This window comes from Theropithecus gelada, chromosome 7a (assembly GCF_003255815.1).
Source record: "Theropithecus gelada isolate Dixy chromosome 7a, Tgel_1.0, whole genome shotgun sequence".
In the NCBI taxonomy this organism is placed as follows: Eukaryota; Metazoa; Chordata; class Mammalia; order Primates; family Cercopithecidae; genus Theropithecus; species Theropithecus gelada.
In genome coordinates, this window is record NC_037674.1 from 24,248,136 (window position 1) to 24,274,157 (window position 26,022).

General features: G+C 41.4%; 1 protein-coding gene across 1 annotated transcript in view; it reads right to left on the reverse strand.

Annotated features, from left to right (window-relative positions):
- Nucleotides 1-26,022, reverse strand: part of SHC4 (SHC adaptor protein 4) — a 141,335-nt gene that overhangs the window by 77,578 nt on the left and 37,735 nt on the right. Inside the window, exon 2 of the mRNA XM_025389582.1 lies at nt 24,916-24,986. Coding sequence (XP_025245367.1) covers nt 24,916-24,986 — 71 coding nt within the window. The remainder of the gene's footprint in view (nt 1-24,915; nt 24,987-26,022) is intronic.

Sequence of the window (26,022 nt, forward strand, 5' to 3'; positions counted from 1 at the left end):
CAATGTAGTCGCTCTATATTCTGGGATACATATTTGGTATAATCCTCTCTTCTCCTCTCTGCCTCCCCCATCCTCATCTCCTCAAGAAGAAGGGCTTTATGGCTGGGTGTGGTGGCTCACGTCTGTAATCCTAGCACTTTGGAAGGCCAAGGTGGGCAGATGACCTGAGGTCAGGAGTTCAAGAGCAGCCTGGCCAATATGGTGAAACCCCATCTCTACTAAAAATACAAAAGTAGCCGGGAGTGGTGGTGGGCGCCTGTAGTCGTAACTACTGGGGAGGCTGAGGCAGGAGAATCGCTTGAACCTGGGAGGCGGAGGTTGCAGTAAGCTGAGAAGGTGCCACTGAACTCCTGCCTGGGCAACAGAGTGAGATTCTGTCTCAAAAAAAAAAAAAAAAGAAGGGCTTTTACCAGAGGCCACATGGAGGTCCTCAACATCTTTGCTTACATCACCCCTTGCACATACAAGCAGTGAGAGAGTGTCGGCATTATCTCTCTTATCTGGAGGCAGCAAGGACATCCTGGAGGCAGCAAGGTCTAATCCATTTGCCCCTCAAATGCATTCAACACTCTAGGCAGTGGTTCTCAGCCTTGGCTGCACATTGGACTATACCACCAAGAATGTTACGAAGTACTGAAGACTGGGTCTCAGCTCCAGAGATTCTGACTTAATTGGTGCAGGACAGGGCTTGGGGATCAGAAGTTTTAAGATCTCTTCCAAATGCTTCCAACAAGGCTAAGGTTGAGAATCACTCTAGCAGCAGTTGGCAAACTTTTTCTGAAAAGGGCCAGGTAGGAAATATTTTAGGCTGTGCAGGTTACGCAGTTTCTGTTACAGCTACTCAATTCTGCTGTTGTAGCTAGAAAAACAGCCATAGGCAATACATAAACAAATGGGTGTGCTTGTGTGCCAGTAACACTTATGGACACTGAAATTTGAATTCCATATGATTTTCATGTGTCACAGAATAGTCTTTTGGGGTGTTTTTTCCAACCATTTTAAAAATGTCAAAACCATTCTTGGCTGACAAGGTGGCAAAATCAAAATCAAGTAGCGGATGGGATTTGGCCTGCAGGCTCTTGTTCTCTAATTCTTGCTCTAAAGCAAACCAGAAACCAATGTGAGAAGATTTGGTGTCGTGGTCAGCTATTACCTAGTGCATGGTGCAAAGCTTATTAGAGTGCAATCTTTTGCAAGGATTGTTTATACATATTTTGAACTTTGTCTTGTTCGGTTTCTTGCTACAAGAAGTTGGGTATTATAAGACAAGGGGTCTTTCCCTATGTCAATATAAGAATTATGGAACTCCTTTTACACTGTAAATTATTGTTTTTCCATTCTTTTCTTCTAACAGCACTCAGTAGAGGCAGACGGAAACAAATTATTTTTTCCTTTTAATTATCATCTAACCTTCATTAAGTGATACTATGTAAATGAAACAGTGCAAAGTGTTTGGGCAAGCGTTACAGAAATAAACAAAAGTGCAAAATTATAGTAACTGTTAAAATTTGATGGCTTTAATTTATCTATAACTCTGCTTTCTTACAATAATAGAGAGTGAGGAAAAGTTAGTTAAGTAGACTCTGCAGTTAGATAGCCAGAGTTCAAAATCTAGCTGTCTCTTACAATCTCTGTCACCTTGAACAAGTTTTTAAAGCTCTCTATGTCTCAATTCCTTAAATATAAAAGGTAAGAATAATAATAGTGCTTTGGACAATACCTCAGTAAATGCTAGCCATTATTATTGCTTTATCCTTATAATGGCTATCTACTTTAAGAACTGGGTCTAGGCTGGGTGCAGTGGCTCATGCCTGTAATCCCAGCACTTTGGCAGGTGGATCGCCTGAGCTCAGGAGTTCGAGAGCAGCCTGTGCAACATGGCAAAACCCTGTCTCTACAAAAAATACAAGTTAGCCAGCTGTGTTTGTTTGCACCTGTAGTCCCAGCTACTTGGGGAGGCTGAGGTGGGAGGATTGCTTGAGCCCAGGAGGTCAAGGCTGCAATTAACTGAGATTATGTCACTGCACTCCAGCCTGAGCAAGGAAGTGAGACCATGTCTCAAAAAAAAAAAAGAACTCGGTCTAACCTAATTTTTACAACACCTACTACCCAACAAAGTATGCTCTGTGTTATAACTGGAATGCTATAGTTAATATGTTATATAGTAGGTCAAATTATTTCTATCATGTGTATAGTAATGGATAGTATACGTTTCTATAAAGGCAGAATGCATGTCTGGCTTTCTTCGGATATTGCATGGAACCTAGTAGGCTGCCTTGGAAATAAACAATGTATTCAATATATGAATGTTAGGTAGCTCTATGTCATCAAAACAAAGTGTAACCCTTGTCTCCCTGTAGAAATCAAATCCCCCTTCAGGACAGAGGTATTCATTCCCCAGTTGCTGGAGTGCTCACTTCTCGTGGATCAGAGCTGAGTTCCTTCCGCAGAAATTGTGCTCTCTAGGGGAAGTTGCCTTGCCCATGTTATGTCCCCTCCCCAGTGGCAACAGGCATCCAACAACCCGATTGGTCAATATGGGGTTCCAGGGCCTGGTCCCTGTCCCTCAATATGGGACAACTCTGAAGGGCCATCCTAGCTCCAGAACTGCCCACGGAGCCTGCTGTGACTTCATTGGTTTTCAGCCTCTCCCTCTGCCAGGCCCTGCTTCCCTCATTCCCTTGACGGTTGATTTCAAGAGCCCTCCCAGTCAGTCTTTTGCATTCAACTCTCCATCTCAGAACCTGTTTCAATATCCAGCCTGAGACCTGCTAACAAGCTGCAAGTGTAAGTTAGGCCCCCTTACACTTGCATACACTTAACTAGATGATGTATTTCAAGAATCTAGTTTGTCACAGACAACAGTGAAAAAAATCATTTTCAGAGAATTTCTCATAAGAGACACATGATCTGGATCAAAAACACCCACTTTTTAATTGTGCAAACATACACTACAGTTCACATTTCCTAAAGTAAGTGCAGCTCTCAAAAACTACAACTCAATCACATATAATTAAAGGGACCAGAGCTGTGCACTTACTCTATTAGGCATTTCTCAGCTTCCCTACTGAGAATACCAGCAGGAAATGGAACCAATCTGCCTGGCAGGTAGAGAGATGCACCAATTGTCCTGCATTGACTTTGGCACAAAGCTCTCCTTTTATCAATGAAAAGACTGTCTCTGGATGAGATTAGTTTAGTGGGTTTTTTTTGTTTTTTTTTTTTGTTTTTTGTTTTTTTTTTGAGACGGAGTCTCGCTGTCACCCAGGCAAGAATGCAGTGGCGCAATCTCCGCTCACTGCAAGCTCCGCCTCCTGGGTTTACACCATTCTCCTGCCTCAGCCTCCCGAGTAGCTGGGACTACATGCTCCTGCCACCACGCCTGGCCAATTTTTTGTATTTTTAGTAGAGATGGGGGTTTCACCGTGTTAGCCAGGATGGTCTCGATCTCCTGACCTGGTGATCCGCCCGCCTCGGCCTCCCAAAGTGCTGGGATTACAGGATTTATGAACACTGAAATTTGAGCCACCGCGCCCAGCGAGATTAGTTTTTGATGAATTTTGGGTGCCTCCCATCTAACTCACTCTTCCCGAAAGGAATTACATCATTATTTTTTTCTAGCTATTTAGGATGTAGCGTAGTTGAAACTCACTGCTCTCACATTCCCTGATATTCCCATTTTCCTTTCTTAAAAGCAAAAACAAAACAACAATTAAAACTTGCAGATGCTTTGGGGGATTTTCTGGGGAACCACCTGCTCACAAATAAGGAGCGTCCATGTAATCTGTGGTCCAGATTACATGGAGACCTCATTTTGAAATCACTGGATTCCCTTGCACATGTGGGCATCAAAATGCAATCCCCAGACCAGCAGCATTAGCATTGCCTGGAACTCATTAGACAGGCAAATTATTGAATCAAAAACTCTGGGGCTGGGGTCCAATATTATGTGTGTGTTTGTTTGTTTGTTTGTTTGTTTCAGAGACAAGGGCTCACTGTGTTGCCCAGGCTGGAGTGCAGTGGCTATTCACAAGTGTGTGATCATCACACACTACAACCTCAAACTCCTGAGCTCAAGTGATCCTCCCACCTCAGCCTCCCAAGTAGCTGGGACTACAGGTGCATGCCACCAAGCCCAGCTAACATTCTCTGTTTTAACAAGCCTTCGCATACTAAAGTTTGAGAACTACTGTCTCACACATTTTTTTTCTCGTTAGAAATCACAAAAGGACATTAAAGTATCTTTTCCTACAGATTTATGAGTATCTTTATGAAGCCCTTTCAGAGAGAACTCACCAACAAGGAATCTGGCATCTTAAACCCAGGATTAAACATTTCCCTATTCTGTCCCTTCTGGCTTTCAGCACTTCCGCAAGATTTGTTCCTTAAAATTATTCCACTTTGGTCCACCCATAATGCAAAAGAGGCAGGGCAGATCTGATTTCCAGTTCCACCACCTACTGACTTGCTAGATGACTGTGGTAAATTTTTCCATTTCTCTAAGTCTCAATATTCTTATGGACAAAACAGGGTTAATAGTAATATCTATCTTATAAATGTTAAATTTTGTGATGACAAAGTTGATAAGAGTCACTATAGATTAATAATAAGCTGCTATTTCAATAGCCCGCTAATAGTTGAAACCATGTTTGATCTCTTCAACTAGAAAGAGGTTAAGGCTCATCCAGTTAGTTCCACGTGATTGAAAAATCCTTCCCTTCATCTGAATCAACTCGTGGACCCCAAGGCTGTCTGATCCAAATGAGTATCTTCACGGAATTTATTTTTATTCCTTTGTTCAAAAATATACCTGGCTGGGCACAGTGGCTCACACCTGTAATCCCAGCACTTTGGGAGGCTGAGGTGGGAGGATTGCTTGAGGCCTGGAGTTTGAGACCAGCCTGGGCAATATAGCAAGGCCTCATCGCCACAAAAAAAAAAAAAAAAAAAAAAAGTAGCCAGATGTGGTGGTGGTGGTGTATGACTGTGGTCCTAGCTACTTGGGAGGCTGAGGCAGGAGGATCACTTGAGCCCAGGAGTCTGAGACTGCAAGGAGCTTTGATCATGCCACTGTACTCCAGCCTGGGTTATAGCATGAGATCCTGTCTCTAAACACGACACACACCCGCGCGCACGTACACACAGATGGCACCCATAAACCAAACACTCTCCTGTTGAGCCAGGGACCTGACCTAATTGTCCAAGAGCTCCTTGTTTTGGAATTTGGCCAGGTTCAGCATGTCAAATCCTATGTTTTAGATTCTCTAGGTCTTTTCTGCTTTTCTCTAACCAGCAGTGACCATGGAAACTTCAAGACCTCCGGGGGTCATCTCAAGATCTGTGATCCAGGCCTGAGACGCTTAGAAACCTCTCCGTTATTCAACAACTAATTATCAACCCAACTATGTCCTAGGAACTATGGCTCTGAATCCTTCCAGCTCCAGGGACTGGGCTTCTGAAGAAAACCTTCAAGCCCAAAAATGATGGATGATGGAGCCCTTGTGGTTGTTGCACTGAAAAAAGACCTTAGGGAACACAATCCCTTCCAGGCCAGACACCCTCCAGGGCACACTGAGCTTTCTCAGGAGGCTGCCTTTCAAATGCAGCTCCTGTGCTTCGCGGAACAATGGTTCAAAAGGCCTATTCTTACTTACATTGTAAAATGATTAAGACTAGAGGCTGGCCACTGTATCTATCAAAATCAAAATTAGAAATCCAGGCTTAAGGAAAGCAAAAAGGGGCCACCAAACAAGAGATACTAGAATGTATTTTCATCTGATTCTGCATGGTAAAGAAGGCCTGGGAAGAAATCACTGGAGAGAGCTAGTTCATTCAGCAATCAGGGCTAAAAATACACATGCATAGGCTTTAACATTCATGGGTTTTAATCTCTGAATTAATTTGTTTCTCTTCAAACACTTGAAGCCATCCATTACCATCTATATTTCAACATGGACAGATATATAACTATTCTTTCTTAGGCTAGGGAATGTGTATATATTGCCTGATTGAGGAGCTGTGTTTGTGTAATAATATCTGCACATCTGTATGTTTCTATAGATTTATATGGATAAATTAGCAGGCCCCACTTTTAGCCACAACATATTTTTAGAAACCACTTCATAATGTAGATCATATTTTCCATGGAAAAGATGTTATATTTGGGAGTTTCATTCCTGACCAAGGACTCCTCAGCAAATGAAATATAGAAACTGCCAACAGCTTGTCATGGAATGAAAACTATGACTATTTTATATACCCCTATAAATATCTAAAACACTAAAACAATGCCTGAAGTCCTATAAAAGGGACCTAAATATATACAGTACCTATACATGGAGTCTCAAAGTTTAGAAATGTTTACCCACCACATAAAAATACAGCTCAATTGAACTATGTTCTACAATTAACTCACCGCTATAATAACATCAAACATTTGATTAACAATTTTGCAAATATTAGATTTTAGTAGAGCATATTTAGGGATAATTTAAATAGTCCAAAGAAATTGATCTAATGTCTTCTTTTCCTTTTGAGGGGGAAATCTATTTTTTACTATATCTACCACCTTCATTTTACAAGCTTCTTTTTCCACCTGATTTTTCTTGTCCTTGTCCTTCCCCCATTTCCCCCTATTCTTCCCCTCTCCTACTCCCCCATCTCATCCCCTTTTTCCTACCCACTCCCCTTCTCAATACAGGATTATCATGGAATTACCATATTGCCACAATACAGTGCTGTCCTGGTTAAAGATGTCTGGTCCTGGGTTAAGCCTCAATTGCCATATTTACTGGGAATTAGTATTTGGAACGGAGAGAACCAGAGATGGGAGCATACCTGCACTCCTGCTGCCAAGGTCTCAGAAGACCTGGCCCCTGTCCTTTATTAGTTTGATTGTTTACTGCTCCTCAGGTTCCATGAGCTGCCCCAATATCCTTTGAAGGAATTCCCCTTTTTGCTTAAGCTAGGCAATCATTTTCTGTTACTTAAAACCAAGAAGTAAATATGCCTAGGGCAAGCAGATGAACCGAAAATTATTCCCTCTACCTTAAGGCTCAAATCAAAGCAATTACTGCTCAGACTCAATGACCTAGAAAATGTGCCCAACAAGTGACAAAAACATGTTACAAATTAATATGCACCATAGGATCTCACTTTAGTTTTTAAACATGCAATTAGAAAAACCATACATCAAACTGTTACTATGAGTTGTCTCCAGTGATTTGCCTTTTTTAAAAGTTTATTCTACGTACCCATTTCTACAATAAGCCAGATTTACTTTTCATAATCAGAAAGGAAATGCAAAAAAAAATTAAGTAGATGTGGCCCAGATGATTGACCTTACCGATGATAATGGTCATGGTGATGTGTGATTTCTTTCTCTCTTTTTTTCCTTTACTTTCTTTTTTCTTTTTTTTTTTTTTTTTTTTTTGAGACAGAGTTGTGCTCTGTCTCCCAGGCTGGAGTGTAGTGGCGCTAGCTCAGCTCACTGCAACCACTGCCTCCTGGGTTCAAGCGATTCTCCCCTCAGCCTTCCCAGTAGCTGAGATTACAGGCGTGCACTATCATGCCCAGCTAATTTTTGTATTTTTTCTAAGTCTATGTTTTTTTTTTCATAAGTTATTGGGATACAGGTGGTATTTGGTTACATTAGTAAGGTCTTCAGTGGTGATTTGTGAGATTTTGGTGCACCCATCACCTGAGCAGTATACACTGCACCAGATTTGTAATCTTTTATCCCTCGTCTCCTCCCACTCTTCTCCCCAAGTTCCCAAAGTCCATTGCATCATCTTATGCGTTTGTGTCCTCATAGCTTAGCTCCCACATATTAGTGAGAACATACAATGTTTGGTTTTCCATTCCTGAGTTACTTCACTTAGAATAATGGTCTCCAGTCTCATCCAGGTCACTGTAAATGCTGTTAATTCATTCCTTTTTATGACTGTGTAGTATTCCATCTCATATATATATATGAGATGGAGATATATATATACATTTCAGTTTCTTTATCCACTTGTTGATTGATGGGCATTTGGGTTGGTTCCATGATTTTGCAGTTGTGCTGCTATAAACATGTGTGTGCAAGTATCTTCTTCAAATAATGACTTCTTTTCCTCTGGGTAGATAGAAGGGAAAGTTGAGGCTCAGAGAGGTAAGTGGCCATTCTAACACCACTAGCAGATACCCAGTAATGGGATTGCCGGATCAAATGGTAGTTCTACTTTTAGTTCTTTAAGGAATCTCCACACTGTTTTCTATAGTGGCTGTACTAGTTTACATTCCCACCAGCAGTGTAGACATGTTCCCTGTTCACCACATCCATGCCAACATTTGTTTTTTGATGTTTTGATTATGGCCATTCTTGCAGGAGTGAGGTGGTATTGCATTGTGGTTTTGATTTGCATTTCCCTGATCATTAGTGATGTTGAGCATTTTTTCTATGTTTGTTGGCCCTTTATACATCCTCTTTTCAGAAGTGTCTATTCATGTCCTTAGTCCACTTTTTGATGGGACTGTTTGTTTTTCTTACTGATTTGTTTGAGTTTGTTGTAGATTCTGGATGTTAGTCCTTTGTCAGATGTATAGATTGTGAAGATTTTCTCCTACTCTGTGGGTTGTCTGTTTACTCTGCTGATTGTTCCTTTTGCCATGCAAGAGATCTTTAGTTTAATTAGGTCCTAGCTATTTATCTTTTTTCTTATTGCATTTGCTTTTGGGTTCTTGGTCATGAAATCCTTGCCTAAGCCAACGTCTAGAAGAGTTTTTCCAGTGTTATCTAGAATTTTTATAGTTTCAGGTCTTAGGTTTAAATCCTTAATCCATTTTGAGTTGATTTTTGTATAGTGAGTGATGAGGATCCAGTTTCATTCTCCTACATGTGGCTAGCCAATTATCCCAGCACCATTTGTTGAAAAGGGTGTCCTTTCCCCACTTTATGTTTTTGTTTGATTTGTTGAAGATCAGTTGGCTGTAAGTATTTGGGTTTATTTCTGGGTTTATTCTGTCCCATTGGTCTATGTGCCTATTTTTGTACCAGTACCACACTGTTTTGGTGACTATGGCACTATAGTATAGTTTAAAATCAGGTAATGTGATGCCTCCAGATTTGTTCTTTTTGTTTAGTCTTGCTTTTGCTATGTGGGCTCTTTCTTCATTCCATAGGAATTTTAGAATTGTTTTTTCTAATTCTGTGAAGAATGATGGTGGTATTTTGATGGGAACTGCATTGAATTTGTAGATTGCTTTTGGCAGTATGGTCGTTTCGTTTTCACAATACTGATTCTGCCCATCCATGCACATGGGATGTGTTTCCATTTGTTTGTGTCATCTATGATTTCTTTCAGCATTGTTTTGTAGTTTTCCTTGTAGAGGTCTTTTGACTGCTTTGTTAGGTATATTCCTAGGATTTTTTTTTTTTTTTTTTTTGCACTCTTGTGAAAGGGGTTGATTTAATTCTCTGCTTATTTGTTGTTGATGTATAGAAGAGCTACTGATCTGTGTACATTAATCTTGTATCCAGAAACTGATGAATTCTTTAATCAGTTCTAGGAGTTTTCTGGAGGAGTCTTTAAGGTTTTCAAGGTAAATGATCATATCTCATATTGTCAGCAAGTAGTGACAGTTTGACTTCTTCTTTACTGATTTGGATGCTGTTTATTTCTTTCTCTTGTCTGATTGCTCTGGCTAGGATTTCCACTACTATGTTGAAGAGGAATGGTGAGAGTGGGCATCTTTGTCTTGTTCCAGTTCTCAGAGGGAATGTTTCCAGCGTTTCCCTATTCAGTATTATGTTGGCTGTGGTTTTGTCATAGATGGCTTTTATTACATGAAGATGTGTCCTTTGTATGCCAATTTTGCTGAGAGTTGTAATGATAAAGTGTTGCTGGATTTTGATGAATGTCTTTTCTGCATCTGTTGAAATGATCATGTGAATTTTGTTTTTAATCTTATTTATGTGGTGTATCACATTTATTGACTTGTGTATGTTAAAACATCCTGCATCCCTGGTATGAAATCCACTTGATCATGGTGGATTATCTTTTTTGATATGTTGTTGGATTTGGTTAGCTAGTATTTTGTTAAGGAGTTTAGCATCTGTGTTCATCAAGGATATCGGTCTGTAGTTTTCTTTTTTGGTTATGTCCTTTTCTGGTTTTGGTGTTAGGGTGATGCTGGCCTCATAGAATGAACTAAGAAGGTATGCTTCTTTCTCTATCTTGTGGAATAATGTCAAAAGGATTGGTAACAATTCTTCGAATGTCTGGTAGAATTCTGCTGTGAATCCATCAGGTCCTGGAGGTTGGTAATTTTTAAGTTACCGTTTTGTCTGTTATTGGTCTGTTCAGGTTATCTAATTCTTCCTGATTTAAGCTAGGAGGGTTGTATTTTTCCAGGAATGTATCCATCTCTTCTAGGTTTTCTAGTTTATGTGTGTAAAGGTGCTCATAGTAGCCTTGAATGATCTTTTGTATTTCAGTGGTGTCAGCTGTAATATCTCCTGTTTTGTTTGTTAGTGAAGTTATTTGGATTTTCTCTCTTCTTTTCTTGGTTAATCTTGCTAATGGTCTATCAATTTTATTTATCTTTTCAAAGAACCAGCTTTTTGTTTCATTTATCTTTTGTATTGTTTTTTGTTGTTGTTGTTTTTGTTGTTGTTGTTTCTTTGTTTCAATTTCATTTAGTTCTGCTCTGATCTTGGTTATTTCCTTTCTTCTGCTGGGTTTGGGTTTGGTTTGTACTTGTCCCTCTAGTTCCCTGAGGTGTGACTTTAGATTGTCTGTTTGTGCTCTTTCAATCTTTTTGACGTAGACATTTAGGGCTATGAACTTTCCTCTTAGCACTGCCTTAGCTGTATCCCAGAGGTTTTTATAGGTTGTGTCATTATCGTTGTTCAGTTCAAAGAATTTTTAAATTTCCATCTTGAGTTCGTTTTTGACCCAAATGCTTATTCAGGAGCAGGTTATTTAATTTCCATGTATTTATGTGGTTTTGAAGGTTCCTTTTGGAGTTGATTTCCAGTTTTATTCCACTGTGGTCTGAGAGAGTGCTTGATATAATTTCAATTTTCTTAAGGTTTTTGAGGCTTGTCTTATGGTCTATCACATGGTCTATCTTAGAGAAAGTTCCATGTGCTGTTGAATAGAATGTGTATTCTGCAGTTGCTGCATGAAATGGTCTGTATGTATCTGTTAAGTTCACTTGTTCCAAGGCATAGTTTAAATCCATTGTTTATTTGTTGACTCTCTGTCTTGATGACCTGTCTAGTGCTGTCAGCGGAGTATTGAAGTCCCCCACTATTATTGTGTTGCCGTCTATCTCATTTCTTAGGACTATTAGTAATTGTTTTATAAATTTGGGAGCTCCAGTGTTAGGTTCATGTATGTTTAGGATTGTGATATTTTCCTGTTGGACAAGGCCTTTACCATTATATAATGTCCTTTGTTGTCTCTTTTAAATGCTGTTGCTTTAAGGTTTATTTTGTCTGATATAAGAATAGCTACTTCTGCTTGCTTTTGGCATCCATTTGCATGAAATGCCTTTTTCCAACCCATTACATTATGTGAGTCCTTATGTGTTAAGTGAGTCTCCTAAAGGCAGCAGATATTTGGTTGGTGAGTTCTTATCCATTCTGCAGTTGTGTGTCTTTTAAGTGGAGCATTTAGGCCATTTACATTCAGTGTTAGTATTGAAATGTGAGGTTTAGATTGAAGAGCATTCATCGTGCTCTTTGTTGCCTGTGTACTTAGGGTTTTTTTGTTTTGTTTTTGCTTTTTAACTTGTATTTTTGTTTTATAGGTCCTGTGTGATTTATGCTTTAGAGAAGTTCTGTTTTGATGTGTTTCTAGGATTTGTTTCAAGATTTAGAGCTCTTTTTAGCAGTAGTGGTGACTACTCTCAGCATTTGTTTGTCTGAAAAGGACTGTATCTTTCCTTCATTCATGATGTTTAGTTTTACTGGATACAAAATTATTGGCTGATAATTGTTTTGTTTGAGGAGGCTGAAGATAGGGCCCCAATCCCTCCTAGCTTGTAGGGTTTCTGCTGAGAAATCTGCTGTTGATCTAATAGGTTTTCCTTTATAGGTTACCTGGTGCTTCTGTCTCACAGCTCTTAAGATTCTTTCCTTCGTCTTTGACTATGTGCCTAGGCAAAGATCTTTTTGTGATGAATTTCCCAGGTGTTCTTTGTGCTTCTTGTATTTGGATGTCTAGGTCTCTAGCAAGAGCAGGGAAGTTTTCCTTGATTATTCCCCCAAATATGTCTTCCAAGGTTTTGGAATTCTCTTCTTCCTCTGGAACACCAATTATTCTTAGGTTTGGTCATTTAACATAATCCCAGACTTCTTGGAGGCTTTGTTTATATTTTCTTATTCTTTTTTCTGTGTCTTGGTTGGATTGGGTTCATTAGAAGACCTTGTCTTTGAGCTCTGAATTTCTTTATTCTACTTGTTCAATTCTATTGTTGAGACTTTCTAGAGCATTTCACATTTCTAAAAGTATGTCCACAGTTTCCTAAATTTTTGATTGTTCCTTTTTTTTAAAGCTATCTACTTCCTTGAATATTTCTCTCTTTACTTCTTGTATCATTTTCTGGATTTCCTTGTATTGGGCTTCACCCTTCTCTGGTCCCTCCCTGATTAGCTTCATAACTAACATCCTGAATTCTTTTTCAGGTAAATCATGGATTTCTTCTTGGTTTGGATCCATTGCTGGTGAACTAGTGTGATTTTTGGGGGGTGTTGAAGAGCCTTGTTTTGTCATATTACCAGGGTTGGTTTTCTGGTTCCTTCTTATTTGGGTAGGCTCCGTTAGAGGGAAGGTCTAGGGCCGAAGGCTGTTGTTCAGATTCTTTTGTCCCACGGGGTGTTCCCTTGATGTAGTTCTCTCCCCCTTTTCCTATGGATGTGGCTTCCTGTGAGCCGAACTGCAGTGATAGTTGTCTCTCTTCTTGGTCTAGCCACCCAGTGAGTCTACCTGGCTCCAGGCTGGTTCTGGAAGTCGTCTGCACAGAGTCCTGTGATGTGAACCGTCTATGGGTCTCTCAGCCATGGATACCAGTGTCTGTTCCACTGGGGAACTGGGGGCAGGGACAGGTGCAGTGGACTCCATGGGGGTCCTTAGCTTTGGTGGTTTGATGCTTTATTTTGGGGTTGGTTGGCCTCCTGCCAGGAGGTGGCACTTTCCAGAGAGTATCAGCTATAGTAGTGTGGAGAGGAGCCCTCAGTGTGTGGGGCCCTAGAACTCCCAAGATTATATGCCCTTTGTCTTCTGCTACCAGAGTGGATAGGGAAGGACCATCAGGTGGGGGTGGGGCTAGGCATGTCTGAGCTCTGACTCTCCTTGGGCAGGTCTTGCTGTGGCTGCTGTGGGGGATGGGGGTGAGGTTCCCAGGTCATTGGAGCTGTGTACCTAGAAGGATTACCACTGCCTCTGCTGAGTCATGCTGGTTGTCAGGGAAGTCAGGGAAAGCTGGCAGTCACAGGCCTCACCCAGCTCCCATGCAAACCGAAGGTCTGGTTTAATTCCCACTGTGCTCTCCCCAGTAGCCCCCAGTCCATTTCTAGATGGAGAGCGATGGGGGCTTGAAAACCTGCCCCAGCTCCAGGCTACCTGCCTCCCAGCTGCAAAAGAAAAGGGCTTGATTCTTTCCCCACATGTGGAGTCTGCGCACCAGATTTGTGCCCTGCCCCAGGTTCTGGCCAGGAGGCTTCTCACCCTGTTCAAATTGTCACAAAGGTCAACTAGAGAATTCCTTCTCCCTGTAGAGTTTTACCCCCTGCTCCTCTGGTCACCCTCCCGTGGATCCCTGTGGTTCCAGGCAGGACTGGCCTGCTAGGGAGTCCAGCGAGCTCCCAGGGCCTTTCTGCTGCTTCCTCTACCCTTGTATTTCGCTCAGCTCTCCAAACTGACTCAGCTCCAGGTAAAGTTGGAAACTTCTCCCGCAAACAGATCTTTGGCTTCTCCAGTGGGTGTGTTTGTTCAGGAGCGGATGGTGTCCCTTTCCCACTTCCGCATCTGGGGCACTCACAGTTTTGGGGGTTCTCCTGGGTCCTGCAGGAGCAATCTGCTTCCTTCAGAGGGTCTGTGGGTCCTCTCGAGATGGCTGGTTTTCAATTCTTGTATTTTTGGTAGAGACAGGGTTTCACCATGTTGCCCAGGCTGGTCTCGCATTCCTAGGCTCAAGGGAACCGTCTGCCTCGGCCTCCCAAAGTGTTGGGATTACAGGCATGAGCCACCGTGCCCGGCGTGATGGTGTGCTTTTTAAAGACTTGAGCCCTTTCGCTTGATTGTCTCCCACATTAGTTCATTCACAGCCCACAAGAACCATTTCTTAGTTTCAATCCAAAGCAATCTCACTAGGAAACATTAAGTGTGGTAGGGATTTGGAGTGTGAGTACATAGGTGTGAGTCCCCGCAAAACAGCTATGTGGTCTTAGAATGGCCACTTACCTCTCTAAGCCTTAACTTTCCCTTCTGTAAAAGGGGAAATCACTCCTTTCGGGGTGATTTTGCATTGCAGAAGCTCTGTGCAGTGCTAACAAACATTAGCTATTATTAGCTACTCTTTCATTGTCTTGTTCTGCCGCAGCTCCTCTCTGCCAGTGTGGCTTTTGGTTGGGATTCCCTGTCAAGAAATTACAAGAGGCCACTACACACTCCTTACCAAATTCTCTTTGCTGTGTGACCTGCTAGAAAGTTAAGCCCCGAAGCCTCAATTATCCTTTTCTTATTTGCTTTGCACCCTTTTAAAAAAATAAAATGTATACAATATTGAATACTTCAGTACTCCAGAAATATAACTCATCTAGTAACTACACTTTTAAATATATAATAAATATACACAATACAAAATTTACCATTTTAATAATTTTTAAGCATACAGCTCAGTGGCACTAAGCAGATTCATGTTGTGCAACTATCACCGCCATCCATCTCCAGAACAGAACTTTTTCTATCTTCCCCAACTGAAACTCTATAAGCATTAAACAGTAACTCCTCCGTTCTCTCCTTCCCCTACTGCCTGACAGCTACCAGTGTACTTCCTGCTTTGGATTTGACTACTGTAGGTACCCCATATAAGAGGAATTATGCATATGATTGTATACCTTCTTCAGAGAAACATCTGTTCAAGTCCTCTGCCCAATAGGGTTCTTTATTTTTTGTTGAGTAATAGGAGCTCTTTACATATTATGGCTATTAATCCCTTATCAGATATATGATTTTCAAATATTTTTTCCCATTCCGCGGGTTGCCTTAGCAGCTATGTTTCTTGACTTTACACCTGTTTATTCAAACAAATAGTAACTATGTGCCTGCTATGTGAACGACATTGGGCTAATGACAGAGCAAAAAGGTACAGTTGACTTTCATACCCTCTCTGTCTGCATTTGACTTTGTCATGCTATCAGAACCATTCCCAATTGATTGGAAATTATTTTTTTAATGACTAGTTCTTTGAAGTCTTCTAAAAGGAATTTAGTTGGCCATTTCAGTTATCTCAAGTATCTGAAAAGTGAGATCTTAGATTGGGCAAAACTGGAGAGCAGTGAAACCTGAAACTAGAAGAGGTGGTCACTGTGCATACACTCACACACAACATCAGATTTCCAGCAAAGGCTTCCTGACATCTGCACGTGTGTGAAAGGAAATCCTCCTTCCACTGACACCAGTGCTCGCTGAGGGGAGATCATCTTCGGATGTTATGTTTTATTGCATGGTTTATTGTTCTAATCAGCTGATAAAGGCCATGAACCTTGACCCTGGGACAGCAGACCGTTGTGGGGGTCTTAACACCCTTTCCTGACCAATGAACAACGCAACCTGTTTTAACCAACCGTGGACATTCTGCCTTAGCTACAGTGCTTGTTTTCAATCCTTTGCACAATCACTATAAATTAGAACTTTAAAACTCCTGATTTTTTTCTCCTTAACACTCTTCTCAGTAAATTTCTTCACTGGGGAGTGTTCCCTTGCCTGCTAAATTAATAGACTTGGCCTTTTATCTCCCTCTCTGGTGGTCTTTATTTCACATGACATGTGGCTGCAATCCTACTCCAAACTGCAACAAGTCAACACAGAATCCACATACCATATGTTGTTCAACTACTCCAAGGCTTAGCGGAGATACTCTCACTTATCCATGCATTGCTGTAACTAATCCTGTTCCTGCAATCCTCAGAAAATTTAGACAAATGCCAGCCTGTTTCCAAACAAACATATCTTAATTTAGCTACCTAATATACAGATACTTGACCTCTCCAGAATGCTTTTCCTTCTAGAGTTCACGTTTCTTGAGACCACATGCACAAGACTTTATGTAATTGTTCAGCTGCATCTTGAATCTGCTTTGCAGCTGATGGTTGCTCACATACACACACGCGCACGTATACACACACACACCGATAAGTATGCATTTGTCATTAAAGGCATTTGTCACTGCCTTTAATGTCCTGTTGAAGCCCAGTAATCAAAATTTTCAACATAGTGAATGAAATTTGCAGAATCACTGCTCAGCAGCAATAACATTATACACAGGAAATTAGTCCAATTACAATATCTTCTGAATGATGATCTCTGTTTCCTTGTTGCTTTAGCTAGTAGCAAATCACCCGGAGTGCCTCCTTACTGTCTATAGCATCAGTAAAAACAAACAAACAAAAAAAAACACCACTCAGGGTTTCTTCCTTCACAGAATGGAATAGGACAGATACACCACCAGGCACAGGTAGAGATCAGCTAGAGAAAATGAATCTGAAGCCAGGACCTCAAAAGGGAGCACTTGCCACCCATTCTTTAACAGTTCCCCATTTTCCTTCACCGACCCCCAGGTGGCAATCACACAAAGGAGGAAAACCCACTCCAAGCCACTGCTTCTTAGTTGCCCCGTAAGCCTGGCTTGGACAGATCCTGTGCTGGGAGCCTGGCTGATTTTATTACTGAATACAAGTTACACGTGTAAGGCACTAAATATCAGAAGAGTACAGTGTAGTAAGACAGTGATCTGGAGGTCCCTCCTGCCAATGGTGTGCGCTGCCCCTCGGGGTGAATTATGTACTGTGATGATGAACTAAACGTTCCCTTTGCAATCTCCTTGGGGATCAAAATGTATTCTGTTCTTCAGGGTTGAAAGGCAAGCCCTTTCTCACCAGCTCCACTTACTGGGTTTACCCTGATGTGTCTATTCCTCCTTCAGCGTTTGAGGCAGGTTCCCACCTAGACACAAAGAGGTAGCCATCCTTAGAGGAGAAGGAAGATTTTTTTTCTTCTTTCTTGATGTGGATGCTTACTTGAGGGAAGGAAGCTGAGCTTTAGGTTTTAGTGACCTGATTTCTTGTGTGTGTGTGTGAGATTCCTGATTTAGGTCAGGTGTGTTTTTGTTGTTGTTGTTGTTGTCATTTTATTTTCTTTAACTGTGTTTTTAAAAACATAAGGAGAACTTTTTTTTTTTTTTTTTTTTGAGATGGAGTCTCGCTCTGTCGCCCAGGCTGGAGTGCAGTGGCGCGATCTTGGCTCACTGCAAGCTCCGCCTCCTGGGTTCACGCCATTCTCCTGCCTCAGCCTCCCTAGAAGCTGGGACTACAAGCACCCGCCACCTCGCCCGGCTAATTTTTTGTATTTTTAGTAGAGACGGGGTTTCACCGTGGTCTCAATCTCCTGACCTTGTGATCCGCCCGCCTCGGCCTCCCAAAGTGCTGGGATTACAGGCGTGAAGGAGAACATTTTTATAGGAGAGATTAAATAGCAGTGTCATTCTTAGCATGATCTTCACTTTCTCTCTTCTCTTGTTTCCTTTCGATACAGTTCCAGACATTTTAAAGACAACCGTGGCTAGAAACCTTTGTTTTCCTAATGATCTTGTTTCTCTTTACTATCAGTAAAAACCTCCTCCTTTGCCCTTTTGCATTGAATATTCTATTATTAAAAATTGAGATCTGGTCCAGAATCAGTCAAGGGGATGAATGCCTGGGTGAGAATTAGTGGAGGAACAACAGTAAAAGCCACTCAAGTGGCTCCCCCAGGGACTAAATCTGGAGTCAAGGTAGGGAAGCAAGATGAGAGCTTTGAAAGGAGTGAGATCCGGGGAATGGCTAAAGAAGTCAATGGCCTCTTGTCTTTTTATTTTCCTCTGCTCTTATTTGAGTACTTTCTGTGTTCTAAGTCTGTGGATTCAGCCCTCAAATGGTTGGCAGAAAGGTTCCTCATCAAGACAAGAATTCTGCTCTTTCTCCTTTGTTTCAAAGGCTCACTCTTAATCATGGCTCCTCCTCTATTACCAGGAATTTCACATCGCTGTCTCCCTGATATTTGGAATCTAAAGAAGGTGAGATATTTACAGTGAGTGAGACATCAGCCTCCAATTGTTTGTATTTGTAATGGTAATTACTCACACCAGTTTGTCAGCATTCACACCTGAATTATTCTATGTTTGGTGATATGTCAATGTCTAGAGATAGCTGTGATCACACAAAATACAGTTTTTTTCTTGTGAAATCCTAACTTAGTCCATGGAAAATTTTTTTGAAAAAACACAACAGAAGATCCCGTCCATCTCCCTCCCACCCAAATCCCCCATATGTTAACTGGATGGGAATATTTTATTTGAGTGCAGTATCCGTAGGACATCCTCTCACCTTGACTTTAAACTGGCTCATTCAATAATGTGTGTTTCTCAAGGCCATATGGACCACTGTCTCAACAACCTCTATTTCCCACCCAACTTCCCAAATACTTCTCTTCCTTCTGATTTTTCCTTTTTTGTCATTCTCCTTTCTTCTTTCAACTGCAATGTATTTTTGATGTTCAACCACTGTTCAGGTTGTTTTGTTACCATTTGTCTTAGATGTTATCATTAAACATTACTGTTGACTCGTTTCCACTTTTTTATTTAAATTTTTTTACATTCATAAAGTCTTTTCGTTTAGCTCATAGTCCTATTTAGTTCAAGACCTAGAGTTTCAAAGAAGAGTTTCAAAGATCACCCTCTCTTTCAGCAATATGTGAGCTCCTGAGAAAAAATGTGAAAGTAATTTATTTCCATACCAAACGTTATTTGAAACACCAAGGAATTCACCATTTAAGGAAGTCAGAGGTGAATTTCACAATATATTTTTTCTGTTCAACAAATTTTGATTTTTGCTAATTCTTTAAAGTGAGAGATAATCTATTTTATATCTTCTCTCTCTTTTATTTTTTTTGAGACAGAGTCTTGCTCTGTCGCCCACGCTGGAGTGCAGTGGCGTGATCTCGGCTTACTGCAAGCTCCGCCTCGTGGGTTCACTCCTGCCTCAGCCTCCCGAGTAGCTGGAACTACAGGTGCCCGCCACCACGCCCGGCTAATTTTTTGTATTTTTAGTAGAGACGGGGTTTCACTGCATTAGCCAGAATGGTCTCGATCTCCTGACCTTGTGATCCTCCCGCCTCAGCCTCCCAAAGTGTTGGGATTACAGGCGTGAGCCACCGTGCCCGGCCCTTCTCTCTTTTTTTTTAATTTACCCTTCTTAGATGGGGTTTTTCCTTCTCCCTACTGGGTCAGGGAGTGCCAGGTCTGCTCTACACTCAAGTAGCCACAAGTCACAGCATTTCAAATTCAACAAGCCCCAGGGAAATAGTTCAGGAAGCTGGGACGGGGACAGGATTCTGAAGCAAGGGACTGATGTTTGGCTCTGGCACTTGGAAATCAGCCTCACTGCTTTCAAGGCCCACCGTGGATGAGGTCCCCAGTCTACTGGTGGCTGGAATCTCCAGACTTCAAGTAGGACCACTTGACACCATAGGACATTTTAAAACTTGATCCTCCCCTCCAGTCAGCCTTTCCCCCTCCTGAGTTGGTGACCACTGAATGTTTTTGCATCCACTCTTGGGAGAAGATGCACACCCTCTCACACTCTTTTAAAAATTTATTTTAATTTTTTTTCTTTCTTTTTTTTTTTTTAGAGATGGAGTCTTGCTCTGTTGCCCAGGCTGGAGTGCAGTGGTGTGGTCACAATTCACTGCAACTTTGACCTTCCAGGCTCAGGTGATCCTCCCACCTTGGCCTATCGCATATCTGGGACTACAGGCTTTTGCTACTCTTCTTTATTTTTGGTAGAGATGGGATTTCACTATGTTGCTCAGGCTGATCTCAAATTCCAAGACTCAAGTGATTCTCTCACTTTGGCCTCCCAAAGTGCTGGGACTATAGGTGTGAGCCACCGTGCCTGACCTCTCTCACATTTTTATCAAACTCCCTGCCCGAATGTTGCCACCATGGACCCATGATGTCCATGGCCATCTTCCCTCCACCTTCAGCTCTCTTCTCTCAGACACTTTCATGGCTGGATCCCTTACTTTATTCAGGCCCTAGCTCAAATGTCCTCTTCTTAGATAGGACTTCCTGACCACCAAATCTAAAAATAAAAGACCACCACCCTCGAGCTTCCATAACTGCTCAGAACACAATCAGCCATGCCTGAATCATGTATAGACACATCTACAAGAAACAATATCCAGATACCATACCAGACATCTTCACCTGGCTGTGTACATTAGACATAAAGTGAATCCTCATAGCAGAGGGGAAAAAAAAACAGTCCACCTTTTACTATTTATGAAATAATAGGGAAATATAGACTTAGAAGTTTACAGAGATTTTATTAAGTAGATAAAAATAGATAAATGCCTGGGAAAAGGGGGTATCAATTAGTACAAATAGTCTACAGAGCCATCCAGCAATACATATCAAAAATCTTTAAAACATTTATATTGCTCGACCTAGTGATCCTAATTCTAGAATTTGGAAATACAATCAAGATAATGTTAATCACAGCATTACTTATAATGATGAAAAGTAGAAGAGTCCAGGCACAGTGGATCATGCCTATAATCCTAGCACTTTGGAAGGCTGAGGTGGGAGGATCCCCTGAGCCCAGAAGTTCAAGATCAACCTGGCCAACATAGTGAGACCCTGTCTCTATATAGAAAGAAGAGGAAGAAGAAGATAAAGAAGAAGAGGAAGAAGGAGGAGGAGGAGGAGAAGGAGGAAGAGGAGGAGAGAATGTTATGCAGTCATTAAAATTTTAGAAAAACAACCCATATGTCTATTGACTGATGGGTGAATAGACAAAATGTAGTACAGACATACAATAGAGTAGTATTGAGCCCTAAAAAGGAATGAAATTCTGGCACATGCTACAACATGAATTAATCTTGAATACATTGTGCTAAAGGAAATAAGCCAGACAGAAAAGGACAAATACTGTATGTTTCCACTTTTATAAGGTACCTAGACCAGTCAAATTCACAGACACAAAAAGTTGAACAGTGGTTGCCAGGAGCTGGGGAGGAAGAGGAAACGGGAAGTTATCAGGGTTTTGTCTTGTTTTGTTTTGAGATGGATTTTTTGCTCTTGTTGCCCATTCTGGAGTGCAATGGCGTCATCTTGGCTCACTGCAACCTCCACCTCCCGGGTTCAAGCAATTCTCTTGCCTCAGCCTCCCAAGTAATTGGGATTACAGGTGTGTGCCACGAGGTCTGGCTATCTTTGTATTTTTTTTAGTAGAGACGGGGTTTCACCATGTTGGTCAGGTGGCCTCGAACTCCTGACCTCAAGTGATCCATCTGCCTCCGCCTCCCAAAGTGCTGGGATTGCAGGTGTGAGCCACCGCGCCCAGCCAGAAGTTACTGTTTAATGGGTACAGAGTTTAATGTGTACAGTTTTTCATCTTTGGGAAGATGAAAAAGTTCTGCAGATGGATGGTGTCGATAGTTGCACAACAATGTGAATGTGCTTAATGCCACTGAACTATACACTTATAAACGATTAAAATTGTAAATCTTGTTATGTATATTTTACCATGGTAAAACATGCTTTAGAATCTTTAGTAACAGGAAATTGCTCAATATGGGAGACTTAGTATATAATGTTGTTCAGATTTTGTGTAAAATTCTTTGTAAGCTCATGTGTAGAAAAAAATACTGGAAAGGGATTTCAAACACAGAATGTTAATAAACACACTCTTTAGGAAAGATTCTGAGTAATTTTCTCTTTCATACTTTTCTGTACTTTCCAAATCGTCTAAGTAAACATGCAATATTTTATAACTAGAAAATAAAATAAAATTTAAAAACCCACCACCGAAATCTCTATCCTCATTTCCTGCTTTATTGTTGCAGTAAATAAGCACTTCTTTCTCCCTGAAAGTATATTGCTTATTTATCTGTTTCCTTGCCTATAGTCTGTTTCCCCAGTAACAATGCAAATTCCATGAGGGCAGAGGCTTTGTCTTATTCACTGCTTGATCTTTAATGCTTGAAGAGTTTCAGGCACTTTTTGGGTACTCCATAAACATTCGAGTGAAAGAGAAAGAATCAATGAATGAATGGGTGAATGAACAGAAAATTAGTCATCCTCAGTGTCTTAGTCCATTCCTGCTGCTAAAACAAAATACCCCAGACTGGATAATGTATAAATAATAGAAATGTATTTCTTACACTTCTTGAGGCTGAGAAGTCCAAGATCAAGGCACCAGTAGATCTGGTGTCTGATGAAGGCTCACAATGCTTCTTAGATGGGTGCTTCTTGCTGCATCCTCACGTGGTAGAAGGTGCAAACAGCTCCCTTGCACCTCTCTTATAAGATAACTAATCCCACTCATGAGATCTCTGGCCAATGAATTAATCTCCTCCTAAAGGCCCTGCCTCTTAATACTTTCACACTGGGAATTAAGTTTCAATATATAAATGTTGAGGGGACATATTCAGACCATAGCTCTCAGGTTAGGACAGTGAGAATTCTTTTGTCCTGTGCCCACCTAGGGTATCAGCCCTCTTTCTCTCATCTGTAGCCTGCTCAGGATTGGAAGAAAAATTGTCTCAAGATTAAGAATCATCAAAATGGAGTAAACCCTGAAATACGTCCACCAACAGGCTAACAGTTTGGAAAGTAGTCTAGATACCATGTCATTTGAAGAGTAATTGAAGGTACTGAGAATGTGTAAGAGAAGATTTAAAGAGGAGAAGAAATGTAGCTGTTTGCAAATACTGGAAGTGTAGTCAGGTGGAACCATGAATTTATTCAATAAATATCCACTGAGCCCCTGCCATGTGCCAGTAACTGATGTAGGTACCAAGAGTACTAAACACAGGATTATATAATATGTTTGACTCCAGAGGAAATACCAAGGATAGGTTGAGAGAGGTTTGGAAAGGCAGATTTGAATGCATCATAAGGCAGAGAGTCCAAATCAGCATTTCCTAAGGCACATTTCACGGAACCCTTGGATGTACATTTCTTTTATATGAGAAAAGGATCCTAGGCCCAATACATTTAGAAAATCTTGAAGTAAGGCCATGAGCGGTGCCTCATGCCTTAATCCCAGAACTTTGGGATTCCAAGGCAGGTGGATCACCTGAGGTCAGGAGTTCAAGACCAGCCTGGTCAACATAGGGAAATCCCATCTCTACTAAAAATACAAAATTAGCTGGGCATGGTGGCATGCGCCTGTAGTCCCAGCTACTTGGGCACTACAGGAGAATTGCTTGAACCTAGGAGGCGGAGGTTGCAGTGAGCCGAGATTGCATCACTGTATTCTAGCCTGGGAGACAGAGCAAGACTCCATTTCAAAAAAAAAAAAGAGAGAAGAAAAAGAAAATTTTGAGGGGTAGAGTTTTTTTCAACTACAGCAGCATAGGACTTCTCGGTCTTTTTTTTTTTTTTTAAGAGTCAGGGTCTTGCTGTTACCCACACAGGAGTGTAGTGGCACAATCATATCTGACTGAAGCCTTGAACTCCTGGGCTCAAGTGATCCTCCAGCCTCAGCCTCCTGAGTAGCTGGGGCTACTGGCATATGCTAACGTGCCTGGCTATGTTCTTTTTACTTTTGTAGAGATGGAGCCTCACTATGTTGCCCCAGCTGGTCTTGAACTCCTGGTCTCAAGCAATCCTCCAACCTCGGCCTCCTGAGTTGCAGGAATTACAAGCGTGAGCCACTGCGCCAGGCTCAGAGTCTTCAATATACTATTGTATACTGTAGTCTCCTAAAGAGTGATGTGGCTCCTTTCCCTAAATTTTTGGACCACAGGACACTTCTTTTTCTAGGCCTAGAATTTCATGAGATGAGCATTAGGGAGAGTTATTTTCTACATGACAACATTCACCTTCAGAACAGGAGGCCTGCAAGCATGGATCTAATGTGGCATGCCCCTGAGACACACCTTGGCACCACATCCAATGGATGCCCAAGTCTTCGTTCTGAACCATTCATATCGACCCAGTCCTCTTACCTCATCTCCCTCACCTCACATTTTTCCAGTTGCCAGTCTGCACTCACTCCTTCTTTCCATCCTTGCTTTGGGCTTAGCTTTAATGAACCATGCCATGTATTTCTGCTTCTGACTTGAGCTCCACATAACAAGGATTCTGATTTCTTCCCCTAAGTTCCCTGGGGTCACCCTGGGTAAAGCTTCCCCAGTTCCACTGTTCCATTTGGCTCACTGTACACAGAGGAGGGAGAACCAGGCAAGGAATAAGCAGGTTCTCACATCAGGAAGAGCTTGGGCAAAGCTTGGGCTTTCTCACGTTGAAAGTCTTACTTGGTTTGATTTTCTGCTACCTCCTTGACAGGTCTGATTCTGTAAACGCTTCCTGCCAGGCATAATTTTAAATACTCTTGGTACCTGGGAAACCAGCTATTTCTGTAGACTGTATCATTTTAATCGCCCTTACATGAAACACAGATGCACTGCCACACACTTGAGAAATCTTTCACACAATGAGATCAAGCCACTCATTGAAGGTCACTGGACGAAACTTCTATGCTCCAGTCACATGAATAAAAGTGTCTAATGACTTGGAAGGTTTGCATGAAATTCCCGTGGGAGAAATTATTGTGACTTTAAACCATACTCCTCAAAGCCCCTCCCATTTTTGGCTTCTTACCTTGTAACTTGGGTTCTCATTCCAAAATCCAGTGACCTCATTGATTGCAGCACTTCAATACAGCCCATGTACTAGAATAAGAAGAAAAAAAAGAAGAAGTAGGACAAAAATTCCAAGAAGCTGTCTCTTAGCTTCACAATGACTTTCGGGGAAGCAACTAAAATCAGCTTCTGCTATCAAGTTACATTTGTACCCTCCGCCTACCATTGATATTTCTGACTATTAATGGACACACGCCTAAAGCTTCAATTCAATTACAAAACACCAGTTAAATCCGAACCATAATATAGATAACACAAGTAACAAAGACCAATATGGGTTCAGTGGTTAAGAGCATGGGCTCTGGGGCCAGATCATGTGACTTTGCATCCTGGTTCTGCTACTTCTTAGTTATGGAACCTCAGCAAGTTAACTTCTGAGCCTCACAGTTTTGTCACTGGTAAAGTGAGGATACAATAGGAATTGTTAGAAGAGTGAAATTATTTCCTACATGTAAATAAGCTTTTAGAACAACGCTTGGTACATAGAAAGGCCCAAATAGTAGAGGAAGCAAAAATAAAAGTGAGATAAAGAATACAGGAATGTCAAATCTAAGTGGATAGAACAAGCATATAAATGCATAGAATGCCAAACTTAGTAATATAAGATCTTATCATCCTTTGCAGCTGATTTAAATATTAAGGGGGTTCCTGAAAGGACAAAAGTCATATGCCGCATCAGTGATGAGTATGTTTAGCTTGAACACCATGTATTGCAAAAGGAATTGTGACTTATAAAGCTGAAAGATGGCTTATATTTAGTGTGGCAGCAGTGAGGATCCATGGCAGGCTGCTGGCAACAGCATGATGCGATTAGATCTGTGTTGGAGGAGGCTTAAGTCAGCGGCAGTATGAAGGTGGGTTAATGGTGAGGGAATAAGTTAGGATGATCCTGTGGCGAGGGAAGTAATGACAGCCCACACTGAAGAGGGATGGTGTCGATAGGAAAGAGGGGACAGATTCAAGTGACATCATGGAAACAGATACTACAGAACTCGGCAGTTGATTTGATACGGAGAATAAGAGAGAAGGATGAGTCAAGGATGACTCACTCAGACGTTTCCAGCCA